At 42.8% G+C, this 21489-nt stretch overlaps 1 protein-coding gene across 1 annotated transcript in view; it reads left to right on the top strand.

The window, feature by feature from the left end:
- Window positions 1-21489, top strand: part of KIF26A (kinesin family member 26A) — a 130303-nt gene that overhangs the window by 79043 nt on the left and 29771 nt on the right. Inside the window, exon 5 of the mRNA XM_054028426.1 lies at window positions 16503-16686. Within this exon, the coding sequence (XP_053884401.1) occupies window positions 16503-16686 (184 nt within the window). The remainder of the gene's footprint in view (window positions 1-16502; window positions 16687-21489) is intronic.

The raw sequence follows: 21489 nt of genomic DNA on the forward strand, positions 1-21489 counted from the left end.
TTTAACTTTATTGGTGACTTTTACAGCCTTATATGCAGTTATATATTTTAACTATTGTAATGCTTCATTACAACTGACAGACTCGACAGTCATCATGATAAAAGCTGCCTGATGCTTACTTGAATATTTGATTCTCATTGTTGAGCTGTAGAATGCATTACTGGATAGTTTATCATGTACACTGCAGTCTTCAAGGCAGACTTTTAAGTAACGTGGATTGTATTCTAGACCGCTTTGCCTTTGTTAATGTTTTCAAAAAGAATGCAGTGTATTTTTTCAGATATCTTTATTTACAACATAGTTGATAGACATCACATATAAGTGGCAATGTAACCTTACCCAAAAGGAATACTCCAGCGGTATCATTTCAGTGCTGTTTACTTGATATGCGAACTGTTTGTCCTACAGAATTCTTTTAACTTCAGTGGGAATTCTGTACAGGGAACATCCCTGAATTTTTGGGCCCTACAATTCCCGCCTGTGTTCATCTAAAGCTGTGAGGAAGTCTAAGACAAACTCATTGGAGGGAAACAACAAAATGAAAGTTCTTGTGAAAGCAACTTGTGTAGCATGAAATGAACCCAGTTTCAATGCTATTAATGAATCTAGCTACAAGGAGAACATGCAGTGTCTTTTTAGAAGATTTTCCTTGTGAAAGGAATTGGTGAATTCTTTTACAGTTCAGTAGTGGCCCATACTGCAGAAGCAAATAAATCTCTTTAACCGGTTAAGTGCTTTTTCAGTGTGAATGTTATCTGTCTTTGCTGGAATTTGAACCTAGGATCCTTGGATCCAAAAAGCTTCAATGCCTCTCAGCCATAATAATAAAGATAAACACTTCACAGGTCTATATATAATCACAAGTGGGGAAGGCTATTGTATTTCTCTGCTAAGTAATATTTTAAATTTGAGTGATACAATTTCAGTCCATTATATGTCTGAGAAGATCCGTTTCAGAACTACACCTCTACCCCGATATAACGCTGTCCTTGGGAGCCAAAAAATCTTACTGCGTTATAGGTGAAACCGCGTTATATTGAACTTGCTTTGAGCTGCCGGAGTGTGCAGCCCCGCCCCCCTGGAGTGCTGCTTTACCTCATTCTATCCGAATTCATATTATATAGGGTCGCGTTATATCGGGGTAGAGGTGTACTTTGAATTAAGTAAATCACAGCAACTTCATATCCTAAGAAGCATCCAAGACCCTTCTCCATTTAAAAATAGTTCATCATGTGGGCCTGGAGCTCCTGCCTTTCTATGATTTCCACTGAATCATTTAGTGCTGTCAGTGCCTATTAAACCTGATCAAACTAGGGATAACAAATGTCCCCCTAAGTAAGTTGTTTTGCTTGGCCGTATAGATAGTGTCAATGCCCTCACTAAAACTTCGCTGATGCTAGGAAGGCCCATCATTGTGTTCTCAGATGTGAAGTAATCATGGATCTGGTACAACTAATGGAGAAGAGAAATACAAAGGGTTTAAAGATAAAAATCACATGGTTTTGTATGCTAAAATAGGCTCTGCATTAATACATGTTGACTCGTATCCATACTATGGGTGGCTTAGAATCATGGAAACACTGGATCAGACTGGTTTATCAAGTCCATTTTCCTAACTGACAGTGGCCAGTAGCAGATGCTTCAGATGCATCCATCTTAGCAGTATCTTACTCTTCACTTCCTATCACTTCCCGCAAACAAATGCCCCTGCTCTTCCCCATGGTCAGGGTGAGTCAACATCAACCAATCAGAATGCCTTTGCCCTATACGCCTGATGTGTTTTTGATAAATATAGAACACAATACCTTTCTATAACAAGTAATTTATTGCCTGAAAAGTTATTTTAGCATTGGCTCTTTTTTGTTGTTTACTGCGACTGGTATTGCGGGCAAAATGCTAAGTGCTCTGTATATATAATTACTTTAATAATGAATGGTTAGTTAATACAGTTGTTTCTGTTTCATTACTTTCGAGCTTTAAAATGGCTTTATTGCTTTTCCTGATTGAATACAAATGAAGCTAAAGTTCTATTTTCTGAACCATACCATCTGTGCAGGAGGCTACATTTAAAGGCTGGGAAATAAAGTCCAACTTTTTGTCTAGGGAGTATGCTGGGATTGGATTGATATAGTTCTGCCTGCTTTAGCTTGATTTGTTTATGAAATAGGATGTGAAAACATTTAAAAAAATAATAATGGAGATATCCCATCTTCTAGAACTGGAAGGGACCTTGAAAGGTCATTGAGTCCAGGCCCCTGCTTTCACTAGCAGGACCAAGTACTGATTTTGCCCTAGATCCCCAAGTGGCCCCCTCAAGGATTGAACTCACAACCCTGGGTTTAGCAGGCCAATGCTCAAACCACTGAGCTATCCCTCTGCCCCCCCCTCCTTGTTGGCTTTGAGGTAGCTGAATTTTCTGTATGTAGTTATGTGCTCTATACAAGCTAGGAATTGACATATATTTTTATATTCGATGTTGACAGTTTTGCTTACATAAAGATTAACCTACACAGGTTTCAACAGTTTGTCATATGGAGCAGCAGTAAACAGTGAGTATAGAAGTACAGCAATGTTTACATCTGTGCTTATTTCATTTTACAGCATTCGTGAGCAGAACTAGACTAGGTAGAAGCAGGACATAGTTACTGGCTGCTACCACGGAGTATAAATTATACAGCCAGTTTCTCAGTCTTGGCTCTGGCTGCAGAGGCAATGCACAGCAGCCAGAAAGCTGCCCTGAGGATTCCCCATGAGGAGCCCTTGGGTAGCATAGAACCAGCGTCACAACAGCCGAAGTTGGTTCTTTTGACTCTAGCTGGCTGAGTTTTGGGAGAGCAGAAAAATTGCTTGAACCTTACACTCAGTGCAGTTGAGGATTTGGCCCATAATTTTTGACATGGAAAAAGTATGGATCCTAAGAATAATACTGTGATGATTCCTTAGGTCTGTGTACACAAATCTCATGTGTATTTCTTGAGTTCTTGAAAACAGTTCTGCTGGAACTCCTGTGTGGTTGGATGCCATCTACACTGCTGTTTAACAAATAAAGTACAGTCGCCCAGTTGAAGGAAGGGGTCAGGTCCTGAAATGGTGTAAATCAGCGTAGCTCCTTTGACTTCACGGGAAAAATCTCAATTCACACCAGCTCAGGATTTAGCCTAACTGTCCATGCTTTAGAAATGGTCCTGGTGTGCTTGAATTCAGGTACCTCTTAGCCATTTGCCTCCTATGATTAAGGCCCCATCTCTGCATCTCTGCATGGATTTGAAACATGCTTAAGTGTGAGAGAGCCTGTAATCAATGAGAATTTTGTCATTCACTTCACTGTGAGCAGAATCGGGCCTCTACTGTGTGAACTTAGTTGATTTCTCTGCCATTCTGATTTTAGTAGATGATAGCCCCAGCTCCAAGTGAGAGAGCTAAATTTAAACCTAGAAGGCAGGGTTATCCTACCTCGTGGAGCAATTGTAAGAGGCAGGGCAGGAACTTAACCTTAAACTTCTTCCCTATAGTATTGGCTGGGAAGGATGTGGTTTGACATCTTATAAATCTCTATCAAACTGCATTAAAGGCAGCCCTTCTAAAAAAGCCACCCTTTGATGCCTTACATTGTGATCCAAATGCAGAATTGTCCGCTGAGCAAGGTGACCCACGGAAATAGCTGGCACTAATTGCTTGTTCACTGCTTGACTGACTGGCTAAATAAACAAATGTTTGGTAGCCATGCCTGCCCGAAGATTCTAATATGAGAAAAGTCTTATTGTCAGTGATTGACTGTGTAAACAAGGCAGTCATATTAAGCATGTTCTAGTGGGCAGAGCATAAAAGCGTAATCCAGGAACTCTGTATCCCTCTGTACCAGTGACTCATTGTTCATCTGTAGACCATCTATATGTACACTAGTTCACAGCAAGTTGGGGTGTAAATCTATCTCACGTTATCTTGCCACACACTAAGGGTATGTCTACACTGCAGCTAAAAAGCCTCTGCTGGCCCATGCAAGCTGACTTGGGCTCGGGCTAAGGGGCTGTGTAACTGCAGTGTAGATATTCAGGCTTGGCTGGAGCCCAGGCTCTAGGACCCTGTGAGGTGGGAGGGTCCCAGAGCTCGGGCTGCAGCCTGGGCCCGAACGTCTACTCTGCAATTAATCAGCCACTTAGCTTGAGTGCGAGTCAGCTGGCATGGGCCAGTGGCGGGTTTTTAATTGCAGCGTAGACATACTATAAGTAGGGTTGCCAGGCGTCTAGTTTTCCACCAGAATGCCCAGTCGAAAAGGGACTTTGGTGGCTCTGGTCTGCACCGCTGATTGGGCTGTTAAAAGTCCGGTTGGCTGCCTGTATCAGGGCAGGCAGGGTGCCTGCCTGGCTCTGAGTGACTCCAGGGAAGCTGCCAGCATCTCCCTCTGGCTCTTAGGCATAAGGGCGGCCATGGGGGCTTCACGCGCTGCCCCTGCCCCAAGCGCCGGCTTCACAACCTCCCAGTAGCTGGGAACTGCGGTCAGTGAGAGCTGTGGGGGTGGTGCCTGCACGCTGGGGCAGTGCACGGAGCTGCTTGGCCGCCCCTCCACCTAGGAGCCAGAGAGACATGTCGTCACTTCCCGCGAGCTGCCTGAGGTAAGCGCTGCCCGGAGCCTGCACTCCCGACTCCTGCCCACGCCCCAACTGCTTGCCCCAGCCTTGAGCTCCCTCCCGCACCCAAACTCCCTCCCAGAGCCCATACCCCCTCCTGCACCTCAACCCTCTGTCCTGCCCCAGAGCCCCCTCCCGCACCTTGAACCCCACATTTCTGGCCTCACTCCAGAGCCCGCACCCCCAGCCCAGAGCCCGTACTCCCTCCCACATCCCAGCCTCCTATCCCAGCCTGGAGCTCTGGAGCTCCCTCCCACACTCTGAACCTCTTGACCTCCAGCCCCTAGCCAGGAACCTCCTCCTGAACCCCAACCCCCTCATCTCCCTCCCCCCCGAGCCCGCACCTCCAGCCCGGTGAAAGTGAGCGAGGGTGGGGGAGAGCTAGCGACTTAGGGAGAAGGGATGGAGTGAGCGGGGACAGGCCTTGGAGAAGGGGCGGGGCAGGGCAAGGGTGTTCGGTTTTCTGCAGATAGAAAGTTGGCAACCCTAACAGTAAGTGTCCATGTGACCCTGCTGATATACACTAAAAGTTCCATAGGCCTTGGCTACACTGGTGGTGTACATCACTGCAACTTGCTGCGCTCAGGGGTGTGAAAAAACAGTGCAGCACTGTAAAGCACCAGTGTAATCGGAGCCTGCAGCGCTGCACGCTCGCTTGCAGCACTGCATGCTCGCTCGCAGCGCTGCAAGCTATTCCCCTCGGAGAGGTGGAGTACATACAGCGCTGCGACTACACTCGCTGTGAGTCCCGAGTATAGTCAAGGCTATAGTGTGCTTTGATCTGCCTTGCTTTGAGCTAGGAGTAGATCGAAGTGCACTAAGGAACTCTTAGTAAATGGTAACAGGATTCACTTCGTGCACGGCAGCCTAGTGCAGATAGAGTTACACCCCAGCTTGCTGCGAACTAAGTGTTCGTAGAGACAAACCCACTGAATACTTGTCAGGATTAACTCATGAATGTTCATACAGTACTTTGAATATGTAAAATGCTATCTAAGTGCTAAGTAGTGAGCATTATCATTATTATTAAGCAAGGATCATTTGGATTCAGGCCCCCCAGCCAGAGGGAATTGGGATGGAGTAGGAGTACAAGCCCTAATGGCTGTATGATTGCTAATGGCCAGCTGGCTGGAATGCGCCATCTCATTAGGGAGCAATATCCTAGGGGTAAAACTGGCAGAGGTCCATTGAAATAAATACAGCTCTGCTGATTTTTTTTCTTCATCTGAGAATTTGGCCCAGAGATTGTGGAAGAAATCAGTTGTTCATGGAAAGGATGAGAAAAGGGGTTGGCAGAACACGAAGAGCAAGATCCTTAAGTTTTTGAAGGATACAAGTCCTATTGAGCTCTAACATGCAGTATCCCTTAATCTTAATATATCTCATTTATCCTTAATCTAGTCTTGTGTAGACAGAGCCTACTGTCAGCCAAGAAATGAACTGAATATAGAAATCTGTGCCACTCAAGGGGTCACTGTGGATAGTTCTCTGAAAACATCCACTCAATGTGCAGTGCCAGTCAAAAAAGCTAACAATGTTAGGAACCATAAGGAAAGGGATAGATAATATGACAATAAATATCATAAGGCCACTATATAAATCCATGGTGTAATGATCTTGGGGTTCATTAAATAACAAACCAGTGAATGAGAAAGGAATAAAACTTTAATAAAACAAATTGGAGAGTGTCTCTGGTGAACTGCTGCACAAACCACGTGGAGTTTCGAATCCCTGCGTCCAGGGCACATCTCCAAATTCCCACACTCACAACACAGTCCCTTATGAGGGAATGTCTCCATATCACTATCTTTCAGAAACATATCTCTACATCTTAAAGAAAAAATAATTAACTCTTATATTCATATATAAAAGCAGTTAACTATCTAATAACACATACATTAAATTCTCAACCCATCTAGTACATTTCTATAAACCCAATGTGTCAACTACCTAGAGAGGAGAGGTTACCAGCATATCTTTCTGGAGTGAGTATTTACCACTCACTTTCCTCAAATTCCCCTTCTCCAGGCAGGTTAACAAATCTCTCTGAGTCTTTCAGGATGTTTAATTTCCCGCTCTGATCCTCTCGGTATCAGCCTTTCATTAGAGTCTGAGTCGTTCTCTTGTTCCTTGACAGTTTCTCCTTTGTGCATTGATGATCAAGGATCAGTCAGATGGGAAATGCCAGAATCCACATCAGCTGTCAATGTGTTGGATCTTTCTGGGATTACTCATAGATACCTTCGATTACGTCGAAATGTGCCCCCCTGGTCTATCTGGACTACATAAGACCTTGGATGCAGCTATTCTTTAATGGTACACCTCTACCCTGATATAACGCGACCCAATATAACATGAATTTGGATATAACGCGGTAAAGCAGTGCTCTGGGGGGGGGCTGTGCACGCCGGCGGATCAAAGCAAGTTCGATATAACGCGGTTTCACCTATAACGCAGTAAGATTTTTTTTGACTCCCAAGGACAGCGTTATATCAGGGTAGAAGTGTACTCCTTTGGCCCCAAGTATTAGAGTGTGCCTGAGGAATCACACCTCTATCACCTGAGTTAAGAGACAGGCTATCACGGGCCCGTTTGTCAAAATAATATTTCTGCTTCCACTTCTGATTTTCTTTCATCTTCTGTATGGTTTCATTGTTATGAGATTTCAGCAAGTTCTCAGTAATTGGTAAATTAGATCTGATCCTTCTTCCGATTAACAGCTGAGGTGGAGAAAAGTCATTCTCCAGAGGTGTACTTCGGTAAATCAATACAGCTTTATACCAATCATCCACACTGTCAAAAGTCTTTTGCATAAGGTTCTTTACTATCTGTAGACCTTTCCACAAGTCCATTTGATGGGGGGTAATTTGGCCTTGATGTTTTGTGATGAAAATTCCAATCTATGGCAAATTGCCTAAAATCTGCACTGGAAAATTGCAGCCCACTATCGCTAAAGACTTTATCTGGCATTCCCTGTCTGGAGAAGATTCCCTTCATGCTGGCTATCACTGACTTCCTGTTAGTACTGTGCAGTGTGCAAATTTCTGGATACAGAGAATAATAATCTGTGACTGTTAAATAATTATTTGATCACCAGGTAAATAAGTCAGTGACGACCTTTCTCATAAGGCCTTTGTGGAACTGCATGAGGTCTCAGTGACTCTGCTTGTTGGCATGGCTTGTATTTCAAGCAGGAAAAGGAGTTTCCTACCAGATTAGTGATGTCATGATTGATCCGCGGCCAATACAGTGCACCTCTTGCGCATTGTTTGCACTTCTCAATTCCTAAATGACCCTCATGGGTCTTCTGTAGCATTTCTTTTTGGAGACTCATTGGAAATACAACCTTACTGCCCTTGAAAATCACCCCATCTATCACAGTAAATTCATGTCAGCAATTCCAATAGTCTCTTATACATGTAACTTGTAACTTCTTATTGCATAAGTAACTGCTTATTTCTTCAAGCTACCCTTTAATTATTACTTCTTTAAGGATCCCCAATGATTCATCTTTCTCCATTTCCTCTTATTTGTTGTTGTTTCCTGTTAGCTATGGGAATTGACTTTATAATCCGATCTACATAGGCTTTCATCTCTGTCTCTAGTCTTCTCTGGTTTTGTGGAAGCCACTGCTCTGGAAAGTGCATCTGCAGTGAACATGAATTTAGCGGACATGTAGATCACAACCAACTCATACTTTTGCAACTTTGTCATCATTCTTTGAATCCAAAAAGTACAGTCATTTAGCAGTTTGCTAAATAACACTATCAGGGTCTTGTGGTCTGTTTCAACTTCCACTGTCTGTCCATAAATATACTGATCGAATCTCTCACAGGACAACAATATTCCTAAAAGCTCCTTCTTGATATGTTCATATCAGGTTTCTGCCTGTCAGTCAGTCATTTGGATGCATATGCTACTGGTTGCCAACAGTCCTCATGCTTCTGTAAAATCACTGTACCTAACCCAGACTGTGAAGAATCTGCTGAAATTTTAATAGACCTTCCAGGTGCATAGAACTTCAACACAGCTTCTTGTATCAGTTGTTGTTTTAAACTTTCCCATGATTCTTCCTCTTCTGCACCCCAGTACCATTCATTTTTATTCCCTAGGAGTTTTCTCAAAGCTGCTGCTTTGTGGCTAGATTAGGTATGAATTTACTGAGGTAATAACCATTCCCCGGAACCCTTGGACAACTTTCTTTGACTGGGGATGTGGCATCATTTCAATGGCTGAAATCTTCATCTTATCTGGTTTTACATCTTTGTTGGAAATAATATCCACAACAAAAGTCAGTTCTGTAACCCCTAAAACACTTCTCCCTATTTAGATTGAGGTTTGCAGTTCTAGTTGCGACTAGGACTTCTCAAAGTCTACGATCACGCTCCTCTTTCATTGAGCCCCAGACGATTATGTCATTAATATGTCCATAGATCATATGTATGGTTTTGTGGTTCACTTCTGGTGCTGAAGCTATGCCGAAGGGTAAGTGTGAGAATCTGTATCTTACAAATGTGCATAGTTTGGAACCTTCTTCAGTTAATTGTAGCTGCCAAAAATGTGGGGATGCATCCAATTTATTAAAATATTGAGCCATAATCTCTTCTCTGCTTGGTAGTTTGAAATGTTCTCTTTTTATAGCCTTGTTGAAGTCTCAGGGATCTAAGCATATACATAGCTGGCCATTACTTTTCTCCACAATGATGAGGGAGCTCAACCATTCTGTTGGCTCCTCAAATTTTTGTATTACTTGCATTGCTTCCATGCTTGCAAGCTCAGCCTTGAGTTTATCATGGAGTGCAAATGGCACCTTTCTATATGGATGGATAACTGGAGGTACCTGCCGGATTGTATGTTCACCTTGCAAGCAACCCAAACCTTGAAACAGATAATGATATTCCTGAAAAGAGTGCCTCATAGCAAAGTTCAGTATGCTCTTGTAGTGAGAGCACATGTTTTACCAGATTGAATTTCTCACATGCGGCCAGGCCTAAAATTGGTGTCGCCTCCTTTGCCACTCAAAATACACACACAAACTTCTGTGCCTGGTGCTCCATGTGCTTTTCTGGTACCTCCCTTTGTCTCTGCTTTCAGTTGCAAATGCAGGAGTTAACTTCAAAATGATTGCAGTTTCCTTCTCATTCAGCCCTTCTGATGCTGTGTGACGATCTTGGGGTTCATTAAATAACAAACCAGTGAATGAGAACAGAATAAAATGTTAATAAAACAAACTAGAGAGCATTTCTGGTGAACTGCTGCACGCAGCCATGTGGTGTTCTCAACCCCTGCCTCTAGGGCACATCTCCAAATTCCCAAACTCAGAACACAGTCCCTTATGAGGGAGCATCTCCAAATCAGTCTTTCATAAACAATCTCTACACATGGTACGATCACACCTTAAATACTGCATGCAATTCTGGTCACCCCTTCTCAAAAAAGGTATATTAAAACTGGAAGAGGTACATAGAAGGGCAACAAAAATGATTAGAGTATGGAATGGCTTCTATATGAGGAGAGATTAAAAAAGACTGAGACTGTTCATCTTAGAAAAGAGACAATAAAGGGGGATATGATAGAGGTCTATACAATCATAAATGATGAGGAGAAAGTGAATAAGGAAGTGTTTTTTACCCCTTCACGTAATACAAGAACCAGGAGTCACCCAATGAAATCGATAGGCAGTGGGTTTAAAGCAAACAAAAGGAAGTACTTCTTCACATAACTCATAGTTAATCTTTGGAACTAGTTGCCAGAGAATGTTGTGAAGGACAAAAGTATGACTGGGTTCAAAAAAAAAATTTAGATAAATCCATCAATGGCTATTAGCCAAAATGGCTAGGGCTGGAACCCCATACTGTGTGCAAACCCTCTGTTTGCCAGATGTTGGGACTGGATGACAGGGGATGGATCACTTGATTGCCTTGTTCTGTTGATTTCCTCTGAAGCGTCTGGCATTGGCCATTGTCAGAAGTCAGGACACTGGGCTAGATAGACCATTGGTCTGACCCAGTGTGGCCACTCATATGTTCTTATGGATGTCTGGGATTGGAAATCTTTCATTTAACTTGTAGACAGTCTGAGTTTTGTTAAAAATTATTATAGGAAGACCAGGCCAATGTTATGTGGGATTTTTTATTTTTTTTATTTTTTGCAGCAAGTGTACTGTGCTACAGTTCCAATTTTAGAAGCACAAATCAAACAGTTCCAATTTTAGAAGCATAAATCAAATACAAATAGCAATAATATTAGTAATAATGCCAACAAAGTTTATCTGTGTGCTGCGGAAGGCTCAGGGTAGACTGCTAGAGGGTGTATTGTAAGGACATCCGTCTATTTATTGTCAGTATTGACGAGTAATTAAGGAAACAATAACTGGAACTGCAGATACAAAGACGGGCTCTGTGAGTTTTCCTGGTGCTTCCTTTCAAGTTGCTGTGCAGTGGGAAGCAGGTAAAAGAATAGCTGTTAAACAACACAGTAGTAATTGCTAAATTTGTTCTGGCATTGTTAGATGGGAATTGGGGAAGAACAAATGAGTATGGTGTTTGAATAGAGAGTAGAAATAATAGAGTAATCCAGATCCAAAACTCCAAAAACTTTTTTTTGGGGTGGGAGGGGGTTCAGAATCCAGATTAAAAATTTCTCTGTAAATATCTGTAATGGGCCAAACCGAAACACTGCCTGTGAACAGTTCAAAATGAAGGCTGTTTAGTATAGGGACTGAAATTTTACAGCTCCAGCTCATCCCTACCCTTGATCCCCCATTGAAGCCTCCAGGAACCACTGCTATGCAAATAATAAACAAAAATGATCTCTGAGAGAGATGGATAAATAATATAGATTTGAAAACAGAGTGCAAAAGCTCTGTTAAAAATCTAAGTAATTACTGGTAATGAAATGTATCTTCTGTAGTTTATTTTTGGCAGTGTGGCTTAAGAGCTAGAATCAGGACTCCTGGATTCTATTCCTGACTGCTAGTGATTTGCTCTGTTACCATGGGCACGTCACTTAAATTGTCTATACCTCAATTAACCCATCTACATAATGTATATAATGGTAAGCTTAAGAATATTGCTGTGAGGAAATGTTTGTAAAATGCTTTGGAATCTTCTGAGGAAAGGCATTACATATGCACATCGTTTCAATAAAGCCTCTATATTAGGTGTTTTTGATTGTTTTTTAATGATATAGATATGCATTACAAGGGAGTGCAATTATGGCACTTACTCTCACAGCTATAATATCCATAGATTGTTTGTTTGGTGATTATTAAGCTTTAAGAATCAGTATTCTTAAAGCACGTTCCCTCGGCCCACACCACTTTCCGGAGCCCCCATTGGCCTGGAACGGCAAACCGTGGTGAATAGGAGCTGCGATTGGCCGAACCTGCAGACGCTGCAGGTAAACAAACCGTCCCGGCCTGCCAGCGGATTTCCCTGACTGGCCGCATACCAAAGATTGCCGATCCCTGGTATAGAGCCTTTACTGTACAATTAAATGTCTGAAATGCCATATTAACTTTTAAAAATGTGTATTTCTTTTAGTGGGTAGGGTTTGTAGCTCCGTTTATTGTACATCCTTGCTCCCCAGGTGCTAAACATTAACTAATTGATCTTCTTATCCTTTGCCTTGTTGCCTCATCCATGCACAGCAGAAAACCTAATATTCTGTAAATTGTGTGGAGGAAAGAGTAGGTTAGAGACTGTCCCTTGTCACTTGATATTTGAGTGCTCCTTCATGTGCCATATATTAGTTTTATTTTCTGCCATGACACTTAGCTATGAGGAAAGAACTCTCCAGAGTGTCTTAAAAGACAACTTCTATTAAAGATGAAAAGAGTTAAGCAAAATGCAGCCAGTAGATCTCACAGCTAGAAGGAAAAATAATATACACCAGTGTCTCAGTAGCTTTAATTGGAAAGGGAGAGAGGCATGAGAGTGCGGAGTCCAAGACTTAGTTCCATTGCAAGGATTTTTGATAGAGGATTAGATAAACAACAGAAGTTAAGTGGGGAAAAGGAAAAGGGGCTGGGATGGGGGAGGGGAGAGTGAGAGTATGTGTTTATAGTAAAGCTCCTCAATACAATACCTGGAAAACCATCATAGAAAAATGATAATAATACTTAGCTTTTACATAATGATTTTCTCCATAGATCTCAAAGCGCTTTATAAAGAAGGGTAAGTATTGTTAGCCCCGTTCTCTAGGTTGGTAAATTGAGGCTCAGTGAGTCACCAAAGGTCACCCAACAATGTGTGGTAGAATTGAGAATAGAATTCAGCTCTCCTAATGCCCGCCCCTGTGCTTTAACCAGTAGACTGTGCTGCCTCCCAAGATACAAAAGGGCAGAATTTTCAAAAGCTAATTTTTCCCATTTGCAGGAGCAATTTTGTGGGCACAAATTAGACCTGCAAAAAGGAATGCTGGGCTAGGGTTTGGCTGAAACTTTAAGCCAGATGTTCAGTACTGGTCTATTGGGTACAAGTTATGGAAAATCCAGCATTCTTAAGCATTACAAAAGTAATTTCTTATGAATATATACGCTGTTATGAATTTTCCTGAATAAGCAGTGTTGGTGAAGTCTGATGGGGTTTTGCTGTTTATCCAGGCCTACAGCCATACCAGCCTGGGCTGTGTTTTGGCCTACTTAGGATTTGGATGGGAGACCACCAAGCAGAATGCTGGTGCTGCAAGAAGTGATGTTGGGGACTCAGTACGTGGCACTGCTCCCTCAGGCTTGGTGTTGAAGTCCAAGTCTGGTATTAAGTGTACTGCACTGCTAGCTTTGGGCTGCGATATAAATTACTAAGATTCTGACCAGTTGTGATCTTTAATGGACTGATGGCACTCATTGCAAGAGCTGCGGCTCAGGGAAAGCTCACTCTTTTATCCAAATTCCAAATGCTGATCATTACATTTCACTTATCTCAATCCCTCATGCCTTTTCAGCTGTGTCCATTACTTTCATCTTCTGAAAACACTGATGTGGCTGCTGCAGAATGTCTGTGATGGTTCCATCCCATAAGTGGTTGCATTTCAGCCTTGGGCATGAAAGTGTGTGCAGGTGTAACTCACTAAACTTTGATTTCAGTACACAAGCACTTTGGGGTGCTTGTTGGGTAGAAAAGATGCTCTATAAACACAGGCCTCATAAAAATATCTAGTACTGCAAGTGCCCTGGTTCTTGTTATAATGATGATTATTCCCTAGGACAGCTATTCCACTTCCTCTCCTTTTCTTCTTTTCTGACTCCCTGTGTGGACATGTAGTCCCTGTGCCAAATTTCCAATAAGTATTCTGCTCCAAATTCTTAGGAAAAGAATATATCAGTATTAAAACACTTAATTGCTTGATCTAACGTATGGCACTGTGCCTGTTTAAATTACACGAATGGTGGAGATGCACGGAGTGTGTGTACTATACAAGGGAACGGTCTGAAATTTGTTCTTTCTCCATAGGATAACTTAAAAGGTTAGGCCCGGTTGTGTTGTCTTTCACTTGCTTCTTTAAATGGACAGCCTTCTGTAAGCTGGCTCTTTTGGGAGATATCACACCTCAGTATATGGCCTTTTTTGTGCACCTTAACTTATCTATTAGCACTTGATCTGGGTGCCTGAATAAACATGGGATGTGTAAGGTCATTCTTTATATCCCGTTCTCTTTCACATATGGTTCCCAAGGGGATTCCGGCAGCAGACTTTATGGAAATAATAAGTATTTCATCAGGACTTCATGTATATCTTGATTGTAATTTGAAGACATTCTCTAGAGCTGTTTTTATAATTTCTGCAGTGGATCATAGTGTGAAAACAAAGATAAACATGATCTTTCATATTAATCAGCAATATGATTAAATAACTACAAGAGCTGCTTGCTGCTTGGCTACAGAAAGTAATCCAAGTGTGGTACCACAACGGACATCCCCAACAGATTGAGTCTCTTTGCTATACAGTCAAACCATATATTTAGGACACATTTACGTTTTAAATTTACAGTTGCAACTATTGTGCTCCTGAGCAATTGGTTTGTCTCATATCCTGCTTCAGAATTTAGAGATGCATTTTCAGAAACAAATGGGATTTTAGCAGCATAACTCCCATGATGGGATTTGTGCCGCTAACTCAGGTTGCACTGCTACTGAAAACGTAAGGGTTCATTATCACTGCTTAGAAAGTCCAGTGGGAATATAGATGTTCATTGGCATTTATGATTGCCTGGAGTTTGCTGCTTTTATGTTATGAAGAAATGCAACCGGTCATTGTGCTGATCTCTGTACAGAGAACACAATCTATTGTTTAGAGCTAAGAGATCTGCATTCTAATTCCTGGCTCTGCTACTGACTAGCTGTATAACTTTGTGCCATATTCTAGAGATAATCCTGGGACAGGGCAGTTATGTGCCACCCCTTGTGACACAGTCTGTCTCGTAACCGCTCTCTGCTTCGGTTTCTCCATTTGTACGAGTATAATAATTATTGATTAATAGGTGTGTTGCCAGACCAAATGTTTGTAAAGTACTTTGAGATACTTGGATGAAAGGTGTGATACAAGTGTAAATTATTAACAATAAAATGATTAATACTAGGCACATACTCCTAAAATAATGACTTTAGAGTGACAGGTTTTTGTATAATGGGCCCAATCCAGTGAATGATCCATCTTCAGAACTCCCTTTGACTTCGGTGGAATGCTTGTAAGGTTGGGCCCAAAGGTGTCAGCACTGTAACTTATTGCATCTTTACTTATTTTAATCTTAATAGTGGTACAGACATTAAATTGAGCATCTCTTGGCACTGTTGCAGAATGTGTCTCTGTGTGCTCTCCACTGATGGTCTCTGGGTCAGATCCCACACTCCTTATTCAGGAAATCTGGCCAGTGAAGTTGGGAGATTTACTCGTATAAAAGTGTTCAGATCTGCAGCCCGCGGATACACAGGAAAACTGGTGAGCAGAATGGGTAAAATCCTAGTGCCACTGAAGTCAGTGGCAAAACTCCCAGTGACCTCAGTGGAACCAGGATTTCACTCCCTAGGCATGTGGAACATGCACATGAATGTATCTCTTGTTTTAAGTTCACAGGTTGATTTTTAGAACATATGGGTTTTGCTCTAGAGCCTAAGTTTTATTTTGGTTCATTGATATCCTTCTTGGTGTCATCATTAAGCAGAAACCTTGATTCTAATCCCATTCTTATTCACAAAGAACAGAGTTACAATTTTAATTGTGCGTTTTAAATGTTTTCCTTCTTCATCTTTTGTGTTTTGAAATTCTGCATTTCAAAAGCAGGATCATTGTTGTTTGGCACATTAAAGCATGTCTCTTTAACAGATTTTCCTTTTAATGAGGAAACATGGAATTAAGGGGGAAAAACAAATCTGTCTTGAAGGGATTCTCTTTTATCTAACAGTTTTCAATGCAGCCAGTGGTAGAGAGTCTTGCACTCATCTGATTTGCAGTCTATTGGAATGTCATTTTTCTGTATTGGATAACTTGTTAGCGTACAAAACATCACTTTCATAAATGTTATCACCAGCAAAGCCCATCTGGTCCTGCTAGTGACAAGGGGATGATTTTAGGTTTTTATGATGTCAGTGAGATTTCAGCAGTCTTGGACTCATCTGCCAAGCTGTTGGAAAAAAAGTTAAAATTATAATTGGAACTCTGTTGGGGGAGAAATTAAATGAATATCTTGCCAACCATATTTCTGCCCATATTTCCTTCGATTAGTCTCCTGATGGTATGTCCTTATGAAATCTGATTAGAATGAAATGACTTGATTTGTTAAACAGGCAGTGATGACAATGAACATCTGTTTTACTGCTCTAAATTGCATTGAGCTCATAGTAACATTGTCCTTTCTTGATATTACTTTATACAGAGCAGCACAGAAGCTTAACCTGTCCTCGAAGAGAAAGAAGTACCATCCGCCCCTGCCACGCTCTCACGACTTCTCTGTCTATGCCACCAACTTTAGTGGCATACTGCAGTTATGCTCTCCCCCAGCACCGCCATGCCTTTTGAGAGCGGTGTCAAAAATCAAGGACAACCCTGGCATTGGAAAGGTAATTGGAGATCTCAGTCTCTTTACAATTTCCTAGCTAACTTTAAAGAGCCATAAATTTTAAAGCATAGAGGCAGGGATTGGGTGGCTCAGGGGAGTGGTGCTGGGATAGAGAGTCCTGCACATCTGTTTAGATGTGACTGCGAGTTGACTCTTGGGTGGCCTATAAAAATGAGTCAATGGTCTCTGTCCAGATTCCAGTGGACAAGTGTCAACTTCATAAAGGAGAAAAGGAGAGGAATAAGTGAGAGGAGAAACAGGCCTTCAGCCTCCAGCCATGGACATCTGGCATCTTTTACAAGTGCTAAATTGTAAATTTTGCACTAATTTTACTTAAACAGAATCAATTAAAATGTAAGACAATTATTTAGTTTTATGTACATTTCTGACATGTTAAAAGCACAAGCTACAGTGTCTGAATACTTATTTACATAGGTTACAAGAGATTAATATTTCAAGATGGACCTAACGTGCAGAGGAGAGTTAAAAATGCACCTCAAGTAACCATTCAAATCAACATTAACATAAATAAATTGTCTGCCTAAGTACTTTTAAATGATACTCAGTTGTATTGTAGTCTGTTAAATCAGTGAGTTGAAGGAGATAAAGGTTCTTGCCCTCGTATTTTTGCTAAATGGAAGGGAAATGACTGCAGCTTTACCAGGTTTTTTAAGAGGCTGGACATGTTACAAATGTGAATATGATTTCTGCCCCTGATTTTTTTCCATATATTTGATAAGAAGCTGGCAGATGAATTTTTGAATGCAATAAACTAGCAAGTAGTTTAGTACCTCTTAGCTGGGAGTCAGTGCCGAGGGAAGGGAGAATTTAAGAGACTGTTTCTACATGCAACATTTGCAACATGTGCCCTTTACCCTGTCTGCCTCTTCTCCTGCAGACTTAGGGCTAAGTTGTGGCATTAAGCCACATCCTTGTGATAGGGAATAGCGCAGAGTTATGTTGCCTCTGGGGGAGCTCAGCAAGATATTATGTTTTATAAAATACATACATCCGAAGAAGGGGGTATTCACCCATGAAAGCTCATGCTCCTATACGTCTGTTAGTCTATAAGGTGCCACAGGACTCCTTGCTGCTTTTACAGATCCAGACTAACACGGCTACCCCTCTGATACTTATAAAATAGTGTCCCTAGAGCTCGCAAATGCTCGCGGGGGCTGTTTCTGTGCACCTTAAAGGGCTTCAGACTGTGCACTCTCCCATAGCTGGCCAAATCTGACAATGGCCCTGCCTTCCTCCCATCCCTTTTGGTGGAGCTGGTAGTATTAACTACGACTACTCATTTTGCTGAGGCGAGTTCTGTTTTGTCCAGTGTTCTCAAATAGATAATCCAAATATAACTCATGATCACATACAGGATTCCAGATCAGTAAAATGTCAGGGGAATCCTGCATTTAAGATAATCTTGTACAGATCACTTTTCTGTCCGTAAGCAGAATGGAGCAGAGCGGGGGGGCAGTAGGGTGACCAGATGGCAAGTGTAAAAAATCGGGACGGGGGTGGGAGGTAATAGTTGGCTATACAAGAAAAAGCCCCCAAAATCGGGACTGTCCCTATAAAATCGGGACATCTGGTCACCCTAGGGGGCAGCTAATCAAAGAGCAAAACCCTGATCAGCGGCGGCTCCAGCCACCAGCACTCCAAGCGCGTGCCTGGGGCGGCAAGCTGTGTGGGGCACCCTGCCAGTCCTTGCGAGGGCGGCAGTCAGGCAGCCTTCGGCGGCTGCCTGCGGGAGGTCCGCCGGTCCCGCAGATTCGGTGGCAATTCGGCGGCGGGGACGCCGAATCCGCGGGACTGGGGACCTCCCGCAGGCATGCCGCCAAAGGCAGCCTGCCTGCCGTGCTTGGGGCGGCAAAAAAGCTAAAGCCGTCCCTGACCCTGATAGAAAACAGCAGACCCTGCTAGAAAGCTGGACCATTCTGCATAGAACTAGACTGAGCTCTAATATTTAGGATCTTGGGCTTCTTCTAACAAGGGAAGTATGTAACACACTGGCAAAGTGTGTCATATTCCCCTATAGTAACTGGTACTGTAGATTCTAAAAGATAACATTCTGCTACAGCCACCTACTCATGGAGTTACACCTTTAGCTGAATGGTAGGGTCCTGTGGTGCAGCGTTGAAGGCCTGGGTTTAGAAACCTTGGTCATGCAGAAGGCAATTATACCAGTCTCTCTGGCCCTTGATTTTTAATCTGGCAGTATCCCTTTAAGCCAGTGGTCTCCAGCCTTTTTACCCACAAGATCACTTTTTGAATTTAAGTAGAACCCAGGATCTACCCTGCCCCACTCACACCATCCCCCCCTCCCTCCATCACTCACTCTCCCCCACCTTCACTCACTTTCACTGGGCTGGGGCAGGGGTTTGGGGTGTGGGAGGGGGTGTGGGCTTTGGGCTGGGGGTGGGTCGGGCCAAGGGGTTCGGAGTGTGGGAGGGGGCTCCGGGCTGAGCCTGGGGCAGGGGGTTGGGGTACAGGAGGGGATGAGTGGTGCAAACTCTTGGAGGCTCCTTGCTTGCCCCAGCCCCACGCTGTACCCAGAAGCGGCCAGCATACTCCTGCGGCCCCTGGGGAGGGGAGAGGGGGGCACGTGTCTCTGCACGCTGCCCCTCTGCAGGTACCACCCCCGCAGCTCCCATTGGCCGCACTTCCCTGTTCTTGGCCAATGGGAACTGCGGGGGTGCTGCTTGCAGGCAGGCGCAGCACGCGAAGACCCTTGCCTCCCCTCCCTCCCAGGGGCCTCAGAGGCATGCTGGCCGCTTCCGAGAGTGGCGTGGGGCCGAGGCTGGCAGGGAGCCTGCCTTAGCCCCGCTGCACCGCTGGACTTTTAGCGGCTGGTGACCACTGCTTTAAGCATTGCTGTAAAGCAGTCCTTCACTGTGAAAACTACTTTTTTAAAAAAATCTTTAAAACAAAAATACCTTAGCTGCTTGTAAAAATCATGATTCTGCATAAAGGATGCCTCATTTAACTTAATGATAATAGTCATTGGGCAGAGGAAAAGAATCAGCACATGTATGTGCTATAACACTTTACGTTTATATCTCCACCCTTCCATATCAAAATGATAATGAGCAAGTAGTCTTTGGTGGCGTTTATCCCAATGCTCTTCCTTTATATTTTTCCCTTTCACCTGCTAGTTCTTTGTGGGTGGCATCTACAGCCTCAGGCTGATAGAGTTTTCTGGTGATGCTGACAGCAATGGGAATAAATAACCATTTGTTTCTCCCTCATTACTTTAAATATCAATGCAGTTAACAAACAACAAAAGTTGGCAGATGCCTGTAACTTCTCTGTTAACTGAAGAATCCTGTCTCCTCTTGCCATCATTGAACTTAATACTCTTCCCGCTCATCATTGACTTCTGCTTTTTCTTGCGGTCTGGAGAATAATACCAGATGGCTCACTCACACAGGGGATATGCTTTGCAGAAGCTGGACTCTGGCATATATTTTTCTTACTGGAACATCCAACATCTGTGTTTGTGGCTGGCTCCCTACTTTCTTTGATAGTTCCAGAGTCAGCTGTGTGCCGGCCTCATTGCTGGCTGTGGTTTTGTGTATGTGGCTACATTGGGTTAGGCAGCTGCTGGAGCAGCGCTTTACTTCCCCACCCCCAATTTGGTGCTATTTTGTTTCGTACTGTTAGTCTTGACTGAGTTGCCTTTTGCTCTTTTAACTTCAGTGGTTGTTGAGGGTGCCGAGTACCTTCCAGGAGGTGCTCCGTACATTGCAAGATCCCACCCACAGTGGATAAGATGCATCTGTAAGTTGAAAACCAAATGTTTGCATTTCAGGCTGAATAATTTAAACACAAGCCAGACGTGTACAGAAAAGGCCAACTCCCTGCATGGGGAGTGTCCTATAACAGACCAATGTGAATTTTCACTGGGGAAAGTAATGTGCAAAACCTATGTTTCCCTTACAAACAAAAAAAAAAAACACTATTAGAAGCCCTGTAATACTATGATCAGAATGTTAGCAACGTAATATTAAATTGTAATATCTGTATTGTGGTCTTTGATGGAAAGCTAATAGGAGTTCTGTGTGGAAGGGACAGGTTCAAGATTGGACCCATTATTTACATGATTCAATGAAAACAGTGTGGCTAAAACTTTTGATTTTTAGATCGATTCTCAGAAATTAGAGATGGAAAACAGACCTACGAGCTCTAGTCCACGTTCCCTGACTTCCCCCAGGTTCCAGTGCAATATTCTGCCATACAGTACATTTTCGCTTTGATATTAAGTCGTGTAACAGTATAGACAGATCATATTCAGCACTGACCTCAGTGGGAGTTCTGTGTTCAGAATGTGTAGTAGGAATCTGCATATGCGGGTCAAAGGGGACAGGCAAATGTCACTTTGAATATAGAACGCTAATTCAACTAGCATAAAAATTACAGCTACTTGTAGGGTGGAACATGGCTGTCATTTGGCACTGATAGTACCCACTGATATTTAGGAGGCAAAATGATTCTTTGCTTCTCCAGCTGAAACCACAGGAGGACATTTTAAGGTAGGGAAAATGGGGCAGATCATCCACGATGAAGTCATTGTGACTAAACCAGGGATGAATTTGATGCATTGTAATTACCTAATTCGTCCAGGTCAAACCATCCCTGCCCTTCAGTGACCTCAAGTAGCCAGGGCTTTGGTTTTATGTCTCATCCAAAACACATCAACATAGGTTCCTCTAGCACCATTCTAGAGTATTTTTAATTCTGATTTTCCCACATCAGTTGTGCAGCACCTGTGTTTTTTCTTTGTAGGCATGTCTTCCCACTGTGG

The sequence above is a fragment of the Malaclemys terrapin genome, chromosome 4 (genome assembly GCF_027887155.1).
Source record: "Malaclemys terrapin pileata isolate rMalTer1 chromosome 4, rMalTer1.hap1, whole genome shotgun sequence".
Lineage (NCBI taxonomy): Eukaryota > Metazoa > Chordata > Testudines > Emydidae > Malaclemys > Malaclemys terrapin.